At 65.4% G+C, this 13,194-nt stretch overlaps 1 protein-coding gene across 1 annotated transcript; it reads left to right on the top strand.

Annotated features, from left to right (window-relative positions):
- GCM2 (glial cells missing transcription factor 2) lies at window positions 1–12,900 on the top strand. The gene is made up of 9 exons (XM_056108530.1): window positions 1–60; window positions 2,131–2,380; window positions 3,308–3,420; window positions 4,383–4,508; window positions 5,202–5,963; window positions 6,049–6,106; window positions 11,591–11,734; window positions 11,829–12,007; window positions 12,823–12,900. Exons 1-9 carry the CDS (start codon window positions 1–3, stop codon window positions 12,898–12,900), a joined length of 1,770 nt encoding a protein of 589 aa, XP_055964505.1.
- Window positions 12,901–13,194: the final 294 nt, after the last annotated feature.

Here is a 13,194-nt window from a genome sequence, read left to right as displayed (position 1 = left end):
ATGCCGCTGGACGCGGGGCCCGCGCTCCGCTGGGACATCAACGACCCCCAGATGCCGCAGGTGAGCCAAAGGCGGAGAGCCCGGGGCGCCGCGCGCTGCCCCTATCCCAGACGGGCCAGGCCAGGTCGGGCCCAGAGCCTCCTCCTGCCGGCAGGGCCAGGACCCCTGCCTGCCCTGCGCACCGGGAAAGGCCCTCAGAGCCCCCCAACCCCCGGCTTGCCAGTCACATCTGAGCTCCCCACTGTGGGTAGGTTTGGGTCTCACCGTTGGCGCTCAGGACTCCTGACTCTGTGCTCAGGGTCACTCCTGCCTGCTCTGGGACCCTGAGGTGCGGCTGCATCAGGCCTGTGCGCTGTTTCAAGCCCTGACCCTGGTTTTGATGGAAACACATACACACACACAACCCACACTCACACACATACTCATAAACACACACACACTTATAACTCACACACACCCACACATACACACGCACTCACTTATTACATACACACATGAGGCTTGGGGCCACAAGGCTTAGGGCCACGCACAGTGAACAAGCCCAGCAGTTATGGGGCATCTGGGCATGAGCTGGAGGTGCCACTTGGGAGGTGGAGGGCAGCAGGTGTGGCTGCAGCAGCTGCAAAGGGGGTGGCACAGAGAGAGACCCCCCCACCCCGCATCCACTCTGCACCAGACACTAGCCAGAGAAGGTGCTTTGCAGGGTCCATGGTAGTCTGCCTCCCTCCCTCTGAGGCTGCCTGTGCCCCCCCCCCCCCCCCCGGCTGCCCTAGTTCTGGGAAGGGTCACAGTTCTGAGAGGCCATTTCTGCCGACTGGCCACAGCAACCAAGCCCACCCTCAAACCCACTGCCACGCGGGACACTTGGAGCCGGGCAGACGCGGCTCCTGCCCCAGCACCTGGGGGGGGGGGGGGCACACGCTTCCTTTGGGGCGCATTACAGGGAGTTTGGGCCCTGGGGTGCAGTGAAGGGGACCCACGGAGAGGGCTGGGGGCACGGGGACCCCAGTTGGGCTGCTCGGAGGATGGAGAGAGCCCAAGACCTTGAGGCAGGCCCGGCCTGACCTTGAGACAGTTTCTGCAGGTGCTTGGCTCCGCTGTCGGCCCATCTGTCAGCAGCTGGATAAGGATCGTCCTAATGTCAGCAATGCTCTCTGGGGGCTGGAGAGGCCGCGCAGGGCCAGGGCGCTCCCCCAGCATGTGGCTGTGCCTCTGCAACCTGGGTTTGAATCCTGGCACCGCACGTGGTTCCCAAAGGCCGCAGGGAGTGACCCCTGACCACAGAGGCGGCCCCACCAAGCAAGCTGATTCTCCCTGGGGCTCCTTTGCTGTGGAACCCCTGGTAGCTGGTGTGGGACCTGAGGGCCAGTGACAGTGACAGTGATGAACGCCTCGGGCCCCTGTCAGCCCCTTAAGTTGCGATGTTGCCTTATAAGCAGCTGTTGGCATGACCCTAACCCATTTCAGCACAACTGTTTTATGTCAGTGACACTAGCTCAGGAAAAAGGACACGCATCAACAGGGATGATTTCAGCCTCTGTGTGGTCTCAGAAACAAACGGCCTGGCGGGCTGTCAGGTCGGATGCTGGCGATGGGGGTCTCTCGCCTGGGTCTCTCGCCTGCCCAGCTGCCCTGCTCTAGGACTGCTCCTCCTCCTCCTCATCTGGGCAGTGCCGGCCTCTCTGCCCCCAGACACTGCGTTGGAGCATGTGGACAGACAGATGGGCCACGAGCTCACTTTCAGACCCTGAAGTTTGAAACCCGTGCCACCTTCACCGGTCATAGGTTGATCCCCCATCCCCCATGAGATCCACCACTCAGCCGGCCCCTGCGTGGGCGCCTCCTCCAGGAAGCCAGAGGGACCTGACCACGGGGTCTGCAGGAGGGGCACAGGGAATGCGCAGGCAGCAAGAAATTTCTATGAAATTCATAATGGAAAGACCGGTGGGCGCTGAGCTGTGGCCCCCTGGCGCGGGACAGCCGAGCTGGTCACAGGCATTCCCAGCTGGTGGCCCTGTCGGGAGGGACGCCCCTGTGGCCAGGGCCAGCGAGCCCCCAGCCCATGCTCTACCCGCACGCGGAAGCTGAGCTCGGTCAGGTCCAGACGCCCACCCGCCGCTCTCCCCGCAGGGGCCGCTGCCCTTCGACCGCTTCTGCGAGTGGCCCGACGGCCACGTGCGCCTGGTCTACCCGGGCGACGAGCGGCGCGCGCAGCGCCACCTGAGCGGCTGGGCCATGCGCAACACCAACAACCACAACGGCCGCGTGCTCAAGAAGTCGTGCCTGGGCGTGGTGCTGTGCGCGCGGGGCTGCGCCGGCCCCTCGGGGCCCCTCCGCCTGCGCCCGGCCATCTGCGACAAGGCGCGGCGCAAGCAGCAGCGTGAGCGCGGGAACAGCGGCGGGGCGGGGCGGGGCCAGCGGCGGGTAGGGAGCCTCGGATAGGACGGGGCCAGCGGGGGCGGGACCAGAGGGGCGGGGCCAGCGGCGGGTAGGGAGCCTCGGATAGGACGGGGGCGGCGGGGGCGGGGCCATCGGGGCGGGGCGGGGCCAGCGGCGGGGAGGAGCGCGTCGGATAGGGCGAGGCCAACGGCAGGGGCGGGGCCAGAGGCGGAGTAGGGCGCCTCGGATAGGACGGGGCCAGCGGGGGCGGGACCAGAGGGGCGGGGCCAGCTGCGGGGCGGGGCCAGCGACGGGGAGGAGCGCGTCGGATAGGGCGAGGCCAATGGCAGGGGCGGGGCCAGAGGCGGGGTAGGGTGCCTCGGATAGGGCGGGGCCAGAAGTGGGGCGGGGCCAGAGGCGGGGTGGGGCGCGTCGGATAGGGTGAGGCCAACGGCAGGGGTGGGGCTAGCGGCGAGGCGGGGCGCACCGTAAAGGGCGGGGCCAGTCTCATAGGCTGGGGCGGGACAAAGCATCGGCTAGGGCGGGGTTAGAGTTAGAGGGGGGAGAAAAAGACGCATAGGATAGGGCGGCTAATAGGGCAGGGGCGTGGCTAGGGGCGGGTTTAGCAGCGGAGGGGGAAGTCAGATAGGGAGGGGCTAGACGCAGGGGCGGGGCAAGGCGCACCGGGGGCGGGGCTAACGTCGGACGGGCGAATTGGATAGGGTGGCTAGCGGAGGGGGCGTGGCTAGCGGCAGAGAGGTAGGTCGGATAGGGAGGGGCTAGCGGCAAAGGGGCGGGGATAGCAGAGGAGGGAGGATCGGATTGGCGGACGAGCAGCGGAGGGGCGTGGCAAGAGGAGGGGCACGGCGGAGGGGTGAGGCGTGGGTCCAGGTGCGCCCGCTGATCCCCCAGGGCTCTGGCTTTGCAGGGAAAACCTGCCCCAACTGCCACTCGGCCCTGGAGCTGGTCCCCTGCCGAGGGCACAGCGGCTACCCTGTCACCAACTTCTGGAGGCTGGAAGGCAACGCGATATTCTTTCAGGTACGGAGAGGGGGACCCCCGAGTCCGTGCGGGACCTTCCCTCCGGCAGGCCCGGCGACCCCGGCCGCTCAGCCAGCCCGCACGGGAGCCCCGGGAACAGCAACGACGACAGACAGAGCTTGGACGGTGCTCTCGGGGGTACAGGGTGGCCCCTGGCGGGGCTGGGAGCATGTGGCGCCCGGAGGGGGTCCGACCTCTGCGTCCGGGCGCTGACCTGGCCAGGCCCTGTTGCCGATGCTCCTGTAGGTCAGGGTTTGCCCCTTTCCCGTCGTTTTGCAAACACCAGACAGCAGCCTGGAATCTGGGGAAAGGCACTGCGCAGTTCCTCTTAACTTTCTGAAAACGGTTGGGCAGCACGGTTAGGAGACTTAAAAGCCGAGCCCCTCGGCAGACGCCGGGTCAGCTCAGCTCCGAAAGGAAAGACCCGGTTTCTTTCTGTGCCGCACAGGAGCAGGGCACGGCACCTCTCCCCTTCTGACTTTCTTTCTTTGACTGACACCTAGTTCCACTCAAGGTGCCCCCAAATGCAAGGATGCATTTTCTCAGAGCTGCTGAGCATCCCGCTGTGTATATCGACCAGATCCTGTATTTGGGGGGGAGGGGGGGAACACCTGGTGGTGCTCGGGGCTTACTCCTGGCTTTGGAGTCACTCCTAGCAATGCTGGGGGCCCACATGGGGTGCCAGGGATCGAACCCAGGTCCACTGAATGCAAGGCAGGGGCCTTAACGCCCTGCTGTCTCTCAACACCTCCCCCTCCAGAAAGCACATCTTTCTCCGCGCATCTGCTGGTGCAAGTCTGGGTCGTTTGCAGGCCTTGGTGTTGTGGACAGCTCTGCACTGAACACGGGCATGCAGGGGTCTGAGTCCAGGCTTCTTTGTTCTTGGGATCCATAAGGCATCCTCAGCTTGGCCAGCCTCCTTCAGAGGAACTGAAGTGTGATCAGCTCACTCCTTCCTGCAGGCCAAGGGGGTCCACGATCACCCGAGACCAGAGAGTAAGTCAGAGACGGAGGCGCGGAGAAGTGCCCTCAGGAGACAAGGGCCCCTTTTGCAGCAGCCCCAGAGAAGGAGACTTCGGGAGCCGGAGGTAAGGGCGGCCCACAGCTGAGCCCGCGTGAGACTCGAAGCTCCCCCAAGCGTCACGGGAGCCACGTTCCAGATGGTTCCCCAATACCTCTTCTTTAAATACACACAAAACGCGAAGTGGGGCTGGAGAGATAGCCCGTGGGTTAAGGCACTTGCCTTGCATGTGGCTGACCCGGGTTTGAGCCCCAGCACTGAGCAGAGTCTCCGAGCTGCCCCACGTGATCCCTGAGCACCGGAAGCCTCGAGCTCTACCGGGTGTAGACCCCCCAATCCCAGCTGCCCTCTCCTTCACAAGAGGCAGGGGCAGGGCATGCATAAAGGGCTGGACCCCCCGGGCCTGACCCCCAATAGGGCACGGCCCTGCACGCCACCCGGGAGCCCAAAGAGCAGAGCGAGGGCTGCGCAGGGGAGTCCCGAAGGTGACAGAAATGTGGGTCCCCGCAGCGTCCTGGTGTCCCCTCGGGAGCCCTGGATGTTTCTGGCAAAGAGCAGGTGGATTCTTAGTGCCGCCGGGTGCTAAGGAGCCCCTGGGGCTTCCTGCTGCCGAGGGCTGGGCTCCCCACAAACAGCCTGCAGAGCCAGCCCTGCCCCCAACACGGACCCTCCCCCAGGCGCAGAGCCCGACACTGTGTTCGGCTGGGACGGGGCAGGGGCGGGCAGTGACCTCCACCCTTGCGTCCGTGACCTCCTTTAGGCAGGAGAGAATCACGACAGCGGTGCCCGACTGGTCCACATGCCGCCCCCGGCAGCTCCAGAAGCCTTTGACGTTCCCCCGGGGCCCAGCTGCCCCTTCCTGGACACGGATACTTGCAGCCTTCCCTGCGGCCTGGCCCTGCGGGAACGCCCGAGGCTGCCCCTGCAGAGACCCTCGGTCCCGGGGCCACACAGCTATGGCCTGGCAGCTGCTGGGCACATGCACCCCAGCCCACAGCCCCCGTTCTGCAGAGATGCCGGCCGGGCCCCCCGCGACGCGAGCTGGGAGCCCCTGGCCGTGCGCCAACACAGCCTGCACTGGGGAACCGGCAGGAGACAGCCTGGCCCGCGGCCAGTTCGGGACCCCCCGGCACAGCTCCTGGAAGGGGCCCCCGGGCCCCCCTGTTCCCCAGAGCTTCCCTGCAGGTACCTCGTGCCTCCCGTGGCCGCCGGGGCTCCGGCCCTGCACACAGTGATCACCACGACCACCAAAGTGTGCTACCAGCCCCCTGCGCTGCCACACTGTGACCAGGCGTGGGAGGCTTCCGGAAACTTCTCTTCAGAAGCCCTGGACCTTGTAGCTCCCCTCCCCGGGGTGGCCTGTCCCGCGGGGTCACTGCCAGGGAAAGGGCCCGGAGAGCGCCAGGCCTTCTGGCCCACGCTGACCTCTCCCCAGGAGGTGGCCCCCTCCAGGAAGGACGGGCCGGGGGCCTGGGATGCCGGCATGTGGGGCCTGGGGCCTGCGGCTGGCCCCTCCGACGGAGTCGGCCCGTTCTTCAGCTGGACTGGCGAGGAATTCTGAAGTGATCAGGGCCGCCCTGAGCACCAGGGCCGCCCGCACCCTCCAGAGACACCAGATGTGCCACCGGCTCCTGGTGGCCCGGAAGATGGAGAAGGTGAAGAAACGTGGACGGGTGTGCCTGAGCGTCCTCGAGCTGCCCTGGGAACACTGGGCCTGCCAGGAAACTCCCCGTGTCTGAGGCCCCCAGGGCACGCGGAGTCACGTGGGTGGGGCTCTCCCCCCAGAGCAGCCAAGGGAACACGGGGGTCAGAGCAGGGCGTGCGAGGCGGGGCTGTGGCATGAGGGGTCCCTGCTGCCCCCTCCCCCCGAGGAGCACAGGCTGAGGCAGCCGGCAGCATCACCGCACTGCCCTCCCGGCCGCTGCCACAGAGGCTCTGGCCTCACAGGTGTCACGTGTGCATCCGGGAGGGACTTGGGGGTAATCTCTGAGGCAGGCAGTTTCCTTTGTTTTTTTTTGGGGGGGGTCACACCCGGCGATGCACAGGGGTTCCTCCTGGCTCTGCACGCAGGAACTACCCCTGGCAGTGCTTGGGGAACCATATGGGATGCCGGGGATCGAACCCGGGTCGGACACATGCAAGGCAAACGCCCTCCCCGCTGTGCTCTCGCTCCAGCCCGTTTCCTTTTTAAACCCATGACGTCGCAATAGTAAAGTGTGATGTTTCTTTTCTTGGGGGGCGGGAGATGGATTCCCAAGTGAGTTCAGAGGGCCCGCGGGCGCCCCCGGCCACTCTCAGCCACCCCAGCGGGCAGTTCAGGCTGGGGCCACAGGGGACTCGGTGGGGCAGGGCAGACCAGGATTGGCCTCACTGCTGACCCTCCCCGCCCGAGTGTCCGCTAACTGGACAGTCTCCCGGGGCCAGCCAGGGGGCCCCTGACTGCTGGCCAGCTCCTGGCCCGAGTGTGCACTTTGGGGCTGGAGTGATAGCACAGCGGGTAGGGCATTTGCCTTGCACGCAGCTGACCCGGGTTCGATTCCCAGCATCCCATTTGGTCCCCCGGGCACCGCCAGGGGTAATTCCTGAGTCCAAAGCCAGGAGGAACCCCTTCGCCGGGTGTGACCCAAGAAGCAAAAAAAACAAAAAACAAAAAAACACAAATGTGAGCTTCTTGGGGGTGAGTGTGGGTGGGACAGCGGGCCCACACCCAGTGTTCAGCGTCTAAACCTGACTCTGCTCCAGTGACGCTCGGTGGTTCCTGGGGCTGTGCGTGGCTCGGGCACCGAGCCAGGAGGGCCACACGCAAGGGAGCTGCTTCACCCTCTGCTCTCCCGCCGGCCCTCCACGTGGAAACTTTAAGGGAATTTGGGTATCAGCTGCCCCAGGACCTTTACCAGTGACACCGATGGGTGTGTTCGTAGCAGAGACAGCCTAGCAGTGACGACGCATAGTTAATGGATTATTATTGTGCTAAAATAATTTGCCCCGATTAAGTTTTTAAATTAGAATAAAATGCTCGATTCAAAGATAGCTTGACTGCTACTTTGCTACTCTTCACTGGTCGATGGTTAATAAATGTAATAAAGATGTCTCAGAGGAACACAAGTGGCTCGTGTTGAGTTTTTTATACCAAAAATAGGAAAAAGAAAAACCCAAAAACCTCTCCAAAGATGGGGGGAAGAAATGAAGAGACGCTTCCCTGAAGCAGATGGCTGGATGGTCCACAGACACACAAGAAAGTGCTCCTCGTCGCTGCTAGCAGGGACCGGGCCCCGGGCAGCCCTGAGATGTGCCCCCAGGTGAGGACGGATGGCCCAGACCAGAACAGCCTGTGTTGGAGAAAGGAGCCCCCGCCACTGCGGGGGGACGATCCTGGCTCAGCCCCGGCGGAAACCGTGGGGGCTTCTCCGCCAAGCCAGAGAGCGCGTGGGAGGACCCACACTCCAGTTCCCTCTCCGGAAGGATGTCGGTGCCACCTCCACTCACTGCGGCCGCCGTGCTCAGCCTTGCCACGCGGGTGGGGTACAGGTGAGGTGTGGGCAAGTGTGTGGACCACAGAGCTTAACCCTGTCGCCGCCCAGGGTACTGCCAGAGAGAACAGCCGCCAGCCAGGGTACAGCCAAAGCAAACGGTGTGCCCTCGGCAGCAGCAGGAGGCGGGGACCTGGGGAATGGGGGCAGCTAGTGGCCGGAACACTGCGTGCTGGAAATTGCACTGTGACTATTGTGGGGGGGTAGTCCTGGGGTCCTGCAGCCCCCTCTGCTTGGCACTGCGGGGTCTCCGGAGCATGCCCGGGGCAGCCTGACAGGCCAGGGGCACTTCCGGGCTGGGCCAGGCCTGAGCAGCGCCATGTCCTCACAACCTGGCGTGGGCCTGCCCACCTGGTGGGCCGGGAGGGCGGGGGGGGGGGTGGGCCGGACCTTGTGAGCACTGCACAGGAAGCCCAGAGCCGGCTGCTTCCCGAGGCTAGGGTCAAGCCTGCACTTCCCTGGACGGTGTGGTGTACCATCGGACCCAGCGCCCACGGCCCAGGGCACTGCTTCCAGCCGCCCCTTGTCGAGTCCTACCCAAGGGTGCAGGGGGCAGGGGAGGCTGCAGGGGCCGCCCAGGGAACTGCACACATGACGGAGGTGAGACAGAGAGAAAGTGATCGGAGACTCCCTAAGGCAGAGGGGACGAGCAGGGCGGGAGAGGACTCGGGCATGGGAGAGGGGAGGGAGCACTGGGCCGGGAGCAGCCTGCACTCAGCCGCGTCCTGTGCTGATGGGTGCTCTGCGGTTTGCACATCAGCTGAACCGGCAGGACCTCCCCTCCCCCCAGTGCCGCTTCCCCGCCGACTCCTGCCCGCTGAGGTGGTGTCGGTTAGTCTCATTTTTGTCCATAGTGGGCCAAAAGGAACCACTAAACCAAGACTAATATTTTCCTTTTCCATAAAACTGCTGAACTTTGAGGAGAAATAACTTTAGCGGTGAGGGGAGCAAATGTTTTCCTCGTCCCTGAGTCTAGATCAGTGAGATCCAGAGCCAGGCACAGAGGTCACCAGGAGCCAGCCCTCAGCGCTTCTGCTCACAGGGCTCCCCGGAGCGCCCGAACTGTCATCCACCCCGCTGACCCACGTGTCCAGGGGCCTGTCCTACAGCCCGCAGCCACGCGGCCGCAGGTCACAGCCTCCCTCTGCCCCCCGTGCAGGCTGAGTCCCTCCACAACCCAGGGCCTGGGGCTTGTCTGACCTGAGGAGCTGGGAGCGGGGAGGAAGGCCGGGAAGGACAGACCGCGTGGGGGTTGCTTGCATGGGGGGTGGTGCCCGACCCCCAAGCTCCGACCCCCAAGCTCCATGGAGACGGACATAGCGTGTGCAGGAGCGCACGCACCACCAGGAGTAACCCCTGAGCACAGAGCCAGGAGCAAGCCCTGAGCACTGCCAAGTGTGGCCCTTCCCAAACCGAAAAATAATAAAAGCCATCGACGGGACGGTGTTGGGACACTGTCCGACTGAGCCCAGCCACGAACCCTCTGTCATTGCATCTCACGGTGGGTCCATAGAAGGGGCCAAAGGCATCCATTGTGAGCCTGACCTGGTCCCCACATTCTCGCTCCGCCCATCCTTGGCACTTCACTGCTTGGAGAAGCCCGGGGCAGGAAGCCAGCCAGGGAAGGACACTTGGGTCGGCAGGGGACAGAGGAGCAGCCGCTCACAGTCCTGTGCAGTTTCCCGGGAAGGGGCAGCCGCCGCCCACCCTTAACACTCCCCTCCCGACAGGGCAGCCTCACAGCACCCCCGTGAGCCCTGGGGACACAGCACGCACGCCATTCCCACACTCCAACACCCCCCACCCCCGGCATCAGCCACAGCCAGGCCCCTCCTGCAAAATGCCCTCGGAGCGGCCTTGGAGGGATCACGTAACGGGAAACGTCCCAAGTCAGTGGGCGAAACGTAAACAAACTTGCGACGGCAAATGCATCCACTGATCAAGATGTTCCCACGGCCCCTCTGACGCTGACTGCGCAGACCGCAGAGGCGGTGGGACGGACGCCCCCGACATACCTGCCCCGCAGAAGGGGTCGGGGACCAGTGGGTCTGAGCCGGTTTGGAGCAGGTGAACTCTGGCTGAGCGGACAGATTTCTCCTTCCTTCCTTCCTTCCTTCCTTCCTTCCTTCCTTCCTTCCTTCCTTCTCTCCCTCCCTCCCTCCTTCCTTCCCTCCCTCCCTCCCTCCTTTCTTCCCTCCCTCCTTCCTTCCTTCCTTCCTTCCTTCCTTCCTTCCTTCCTTTCTTTCCCTCCTCTCCTCCCCTCCCTCTCCTCTTTCTCCTTCCTTCCTTCCTTCCTTCCTTCCTTCCTTCCCTCCCTCCCTCCTTCCTTCCTCTCTTCCTTCCTTCCTTCCTTCCTTCCTTCCTTTCTTTCCCTCCTCTCCTCCCCTCCCTCTCCTCTTTCTCCTTCCTTCCTTCCTTCCTTCCTTCCTTCCTTCCCTCCCTCCCTCCCTCCCTCCCTCCTTCCCTCCCTCCCTCCCTTCCCTCCCTCCCTCCCTCCCTCCCTCCCTCCCTCCCTCCCTTCCTTCCTTCCTTCCTTGCTTCCTGTTTTTCTTCCCTTCTCTCCTGCCCGTTTGCTTGTATTTTGGGGGCCACCCCTGACAGCACTGGGGCTCACTCTGGGCTCCGTCGGTGTTCCTGGAGGCGTACGCGGTGCTGACCTCATGCAGGGCAAGCGCCCCAACCGGCACTATCCCTGGGGTCCCGCCTGTCATTCTTTTTTCAACCTTCCTTTTCTCACTCTGAACTCTTGTTTTCTCCTGGGGGCCTCCTGCTGCGTGTTTGCATTTCCTTAGCAGACCCCCTGCCGCCCCCTTCATTCCCCTCTTCTGGCTCCGGGTACTCCAGGACCAGGACCAGGACCGCAGCCCCCACCTGGCTCCCAGTCCTCACCCGCCCTCACCCGCAGCTCCACATCTGGTTTCCAACTCAGAGTCCCGGGTCTGTGTTTCCGTGAGGCCCTTCCCAGACTCCACGTTCTCAGAGCCGGTGTCGTCTGTCCACAGCTGGAACCCAGGCCGGCCAGTGCTGGACAGCACGGCTGTGCACAGGCTACCCCGACGCCTGACTGTCCCTCCGAGGCCAGATCCTCCGGCCCTCTCTGTGCTCCGGGCCCTCTTCCCCCTGCCCGCTGGGCGCCCACTGCCCTCAGTGGCTCTGCAGCTGCCTGCCCAGGGTGACCTCTCCCCTGGCCTCTCGCCTGCCCTTCGCTGCTCCGTGGGCTTGTCCCAGGTCTGCAGTGGAGGGCCCGAGCCCAGGAGAGGACGGCAGTGGGTGCTGGCCTCTGGCGCTCGCACCTGCCTGCTAGCCTGACCGTCCTGCCCGCGCTCGCTCACGGCTCCTCGAGCACCGGCTCAGGGGCCAGGCCCGGGCAGGCCAGCGGCCCACCGGCCCCGTGTCCAGGCCAGTCCCTGCAGGGGCCCGGCCGAGGCCGAGCCTGGGGTGCCAGGACCGCTGTCAGGTCTGTGCAGTGAACCCGAGCTGGACGCTGCAGGCGTCTGGGCGCAGGGGCGGGGCTGGGTGGCGCGCATCGAGGCCACGCCCACAAGGGGGCGGGGCGGTACCGGACGGGGCCACGCCCCGGGAGGCGGGGCGACGCCCACCGAGACCACGCCCCTGGCAGGTGGGGCGACGCTCACCGAGACCACGCCCCCCGATGGGCGGGGCAGCACGGTGCTGAGACCACGCCCCGGCCGCACGGCCACGCCCCCGTTGCCAGGGAGACGGAACACACAAGACGCCGCGGAGCTTCGCCCCGGCCAGCCAGGTAAGCGGCGCGGGCAGGTGACCCGAGCGGCCGCGGCCGCGCCCCTGGACGGCCGCGCCGGGGCTGCGGGGAAGCTGCCGTGCTCCGGGGGCAGGCGGGGGCGCGGGGCACCGAGCTCGGAACCGGCCCGGAGTCCAGCCGGAGAACCGGCGGGCCCGGCGCCGGCGAGGCGGAGCGCGGGCGGCCCTGGGGACCCCCGGCCTGGGGGCCCGCGAGGGTCCGGCCGGGGAGCGCGGCGGCGGCGGGTCCTGCGGCGCCCACGCGGGTCCGGCCGTAACGGAACCTCGGGCCGGCCCGGCCTCCCTCCCGCTGGACCTGCCGGGCGGTTCGATTCCCTAAGCGCCGCCTGGGGCTCCTGCAGAGTCCGGGCTTGGTGGGCTTCTCGCCCTCGAGGGCTTTCTTTGGCTTTGCCTGGGCGCTGGGGCCGCAGCTCGGTGCTCAGGCTCCCTCCTGGCGCCGTGCACGACGAGCACTTCGGTTCCTTCGCGACCTGGTGTTTAGAAAGACTGTCCTCTGCCCGCCAAGGTCAGCGCCCGCCTGTCCGCAGGCCTGGTCAGGGCTCGGGCCGGTCCCCGGTGGTGCCCTTGCGCGTGTCCTCTGCATTCATCATCTTAATCCTCCCTAAACCCCTTGGCTGGCCCCACAGACCCGCGAAAACAAAGCTCCTTTCCAGCAGTTGCTCACTTAGATCGAAATAAGGAAACTGGTGGGAGAGAAAGGAGGCAGGTGTTGTTCGGTGCCTCTCTGCAGCCAGCCCTGGACATTCAGCACCTTGCCCCTCCCTTGGCGGCGTCAGGATAGAGGCTTCCTTTCGCCTCGTGGTCAGTACATGCGGTCACTTCCTGGGACAGGGTGCCCGGTTCCTGGCAGCTGTGTGGAGGGTCGGAGTTGGATCCCGCTGACGTGCCGTGCGTTGGCAAATGTGTTTCGTCTGGGCTGGAACTGCATGTGGGGAGAAGCGTGTCTGGACACCGGGGGGCTCTGACCCCCACCGGTGGCCGAATCGGCTTCCCACAGACCAAGAGCCCCGGCTTGCACCCAGCCCCTGCCTCTGTGCCCCCTTGCCACGCCATCTCCTTACTTTGCAGGGCACAGAGGGCCCGTGGGTGCTGCCAGCCGCCCCGTCCCGCCGAGAGCTGTTCATGCATAGCGAATGTGACTGGTAAGAGGCCTTCCCGGAGGCTGCGTTTGAAGTCCTGTCCTGGTGCTTAGCTCAGGCTTCAGCGGGGCTGACTCCCGCCTCCGGCGCCAGCCTGACTTTCGCCGACCCGTTGGTCCATTTGGGTTGGGGGCGGCCAGAGCCCACGGTGCTCACGGAGGCGCTCAGGGGACTGTGCAGCGCTGGGGCTGGAACCAGGGTCAGCCGCATGCGAGGCACCACCTGCCCCGCCTACCACCCCCCTGCCCCCAGCAACTCTTGACTGTGCGAGTGTGTGTGTGAGAGTGTGTGTGAGTGTGTG

This window comes from Sorex fumeus, unplaced genomic scaffold (assembly GCF_029834395.1).
Source record: "Sorex fumeus unplaced genomic scaffold, SorFum_2.1 ptg000218l, whole genome shotgun sequence".
Lineage (NCBI taxonomy): Eukaryota > Metazoa > Chordata > Mammalia > Eulipotyphla > Soricidae > Sorex > Sorex fumeus.
This window is presented reverse-complemented; position numbering and strand designations above follow the sequence as displayed.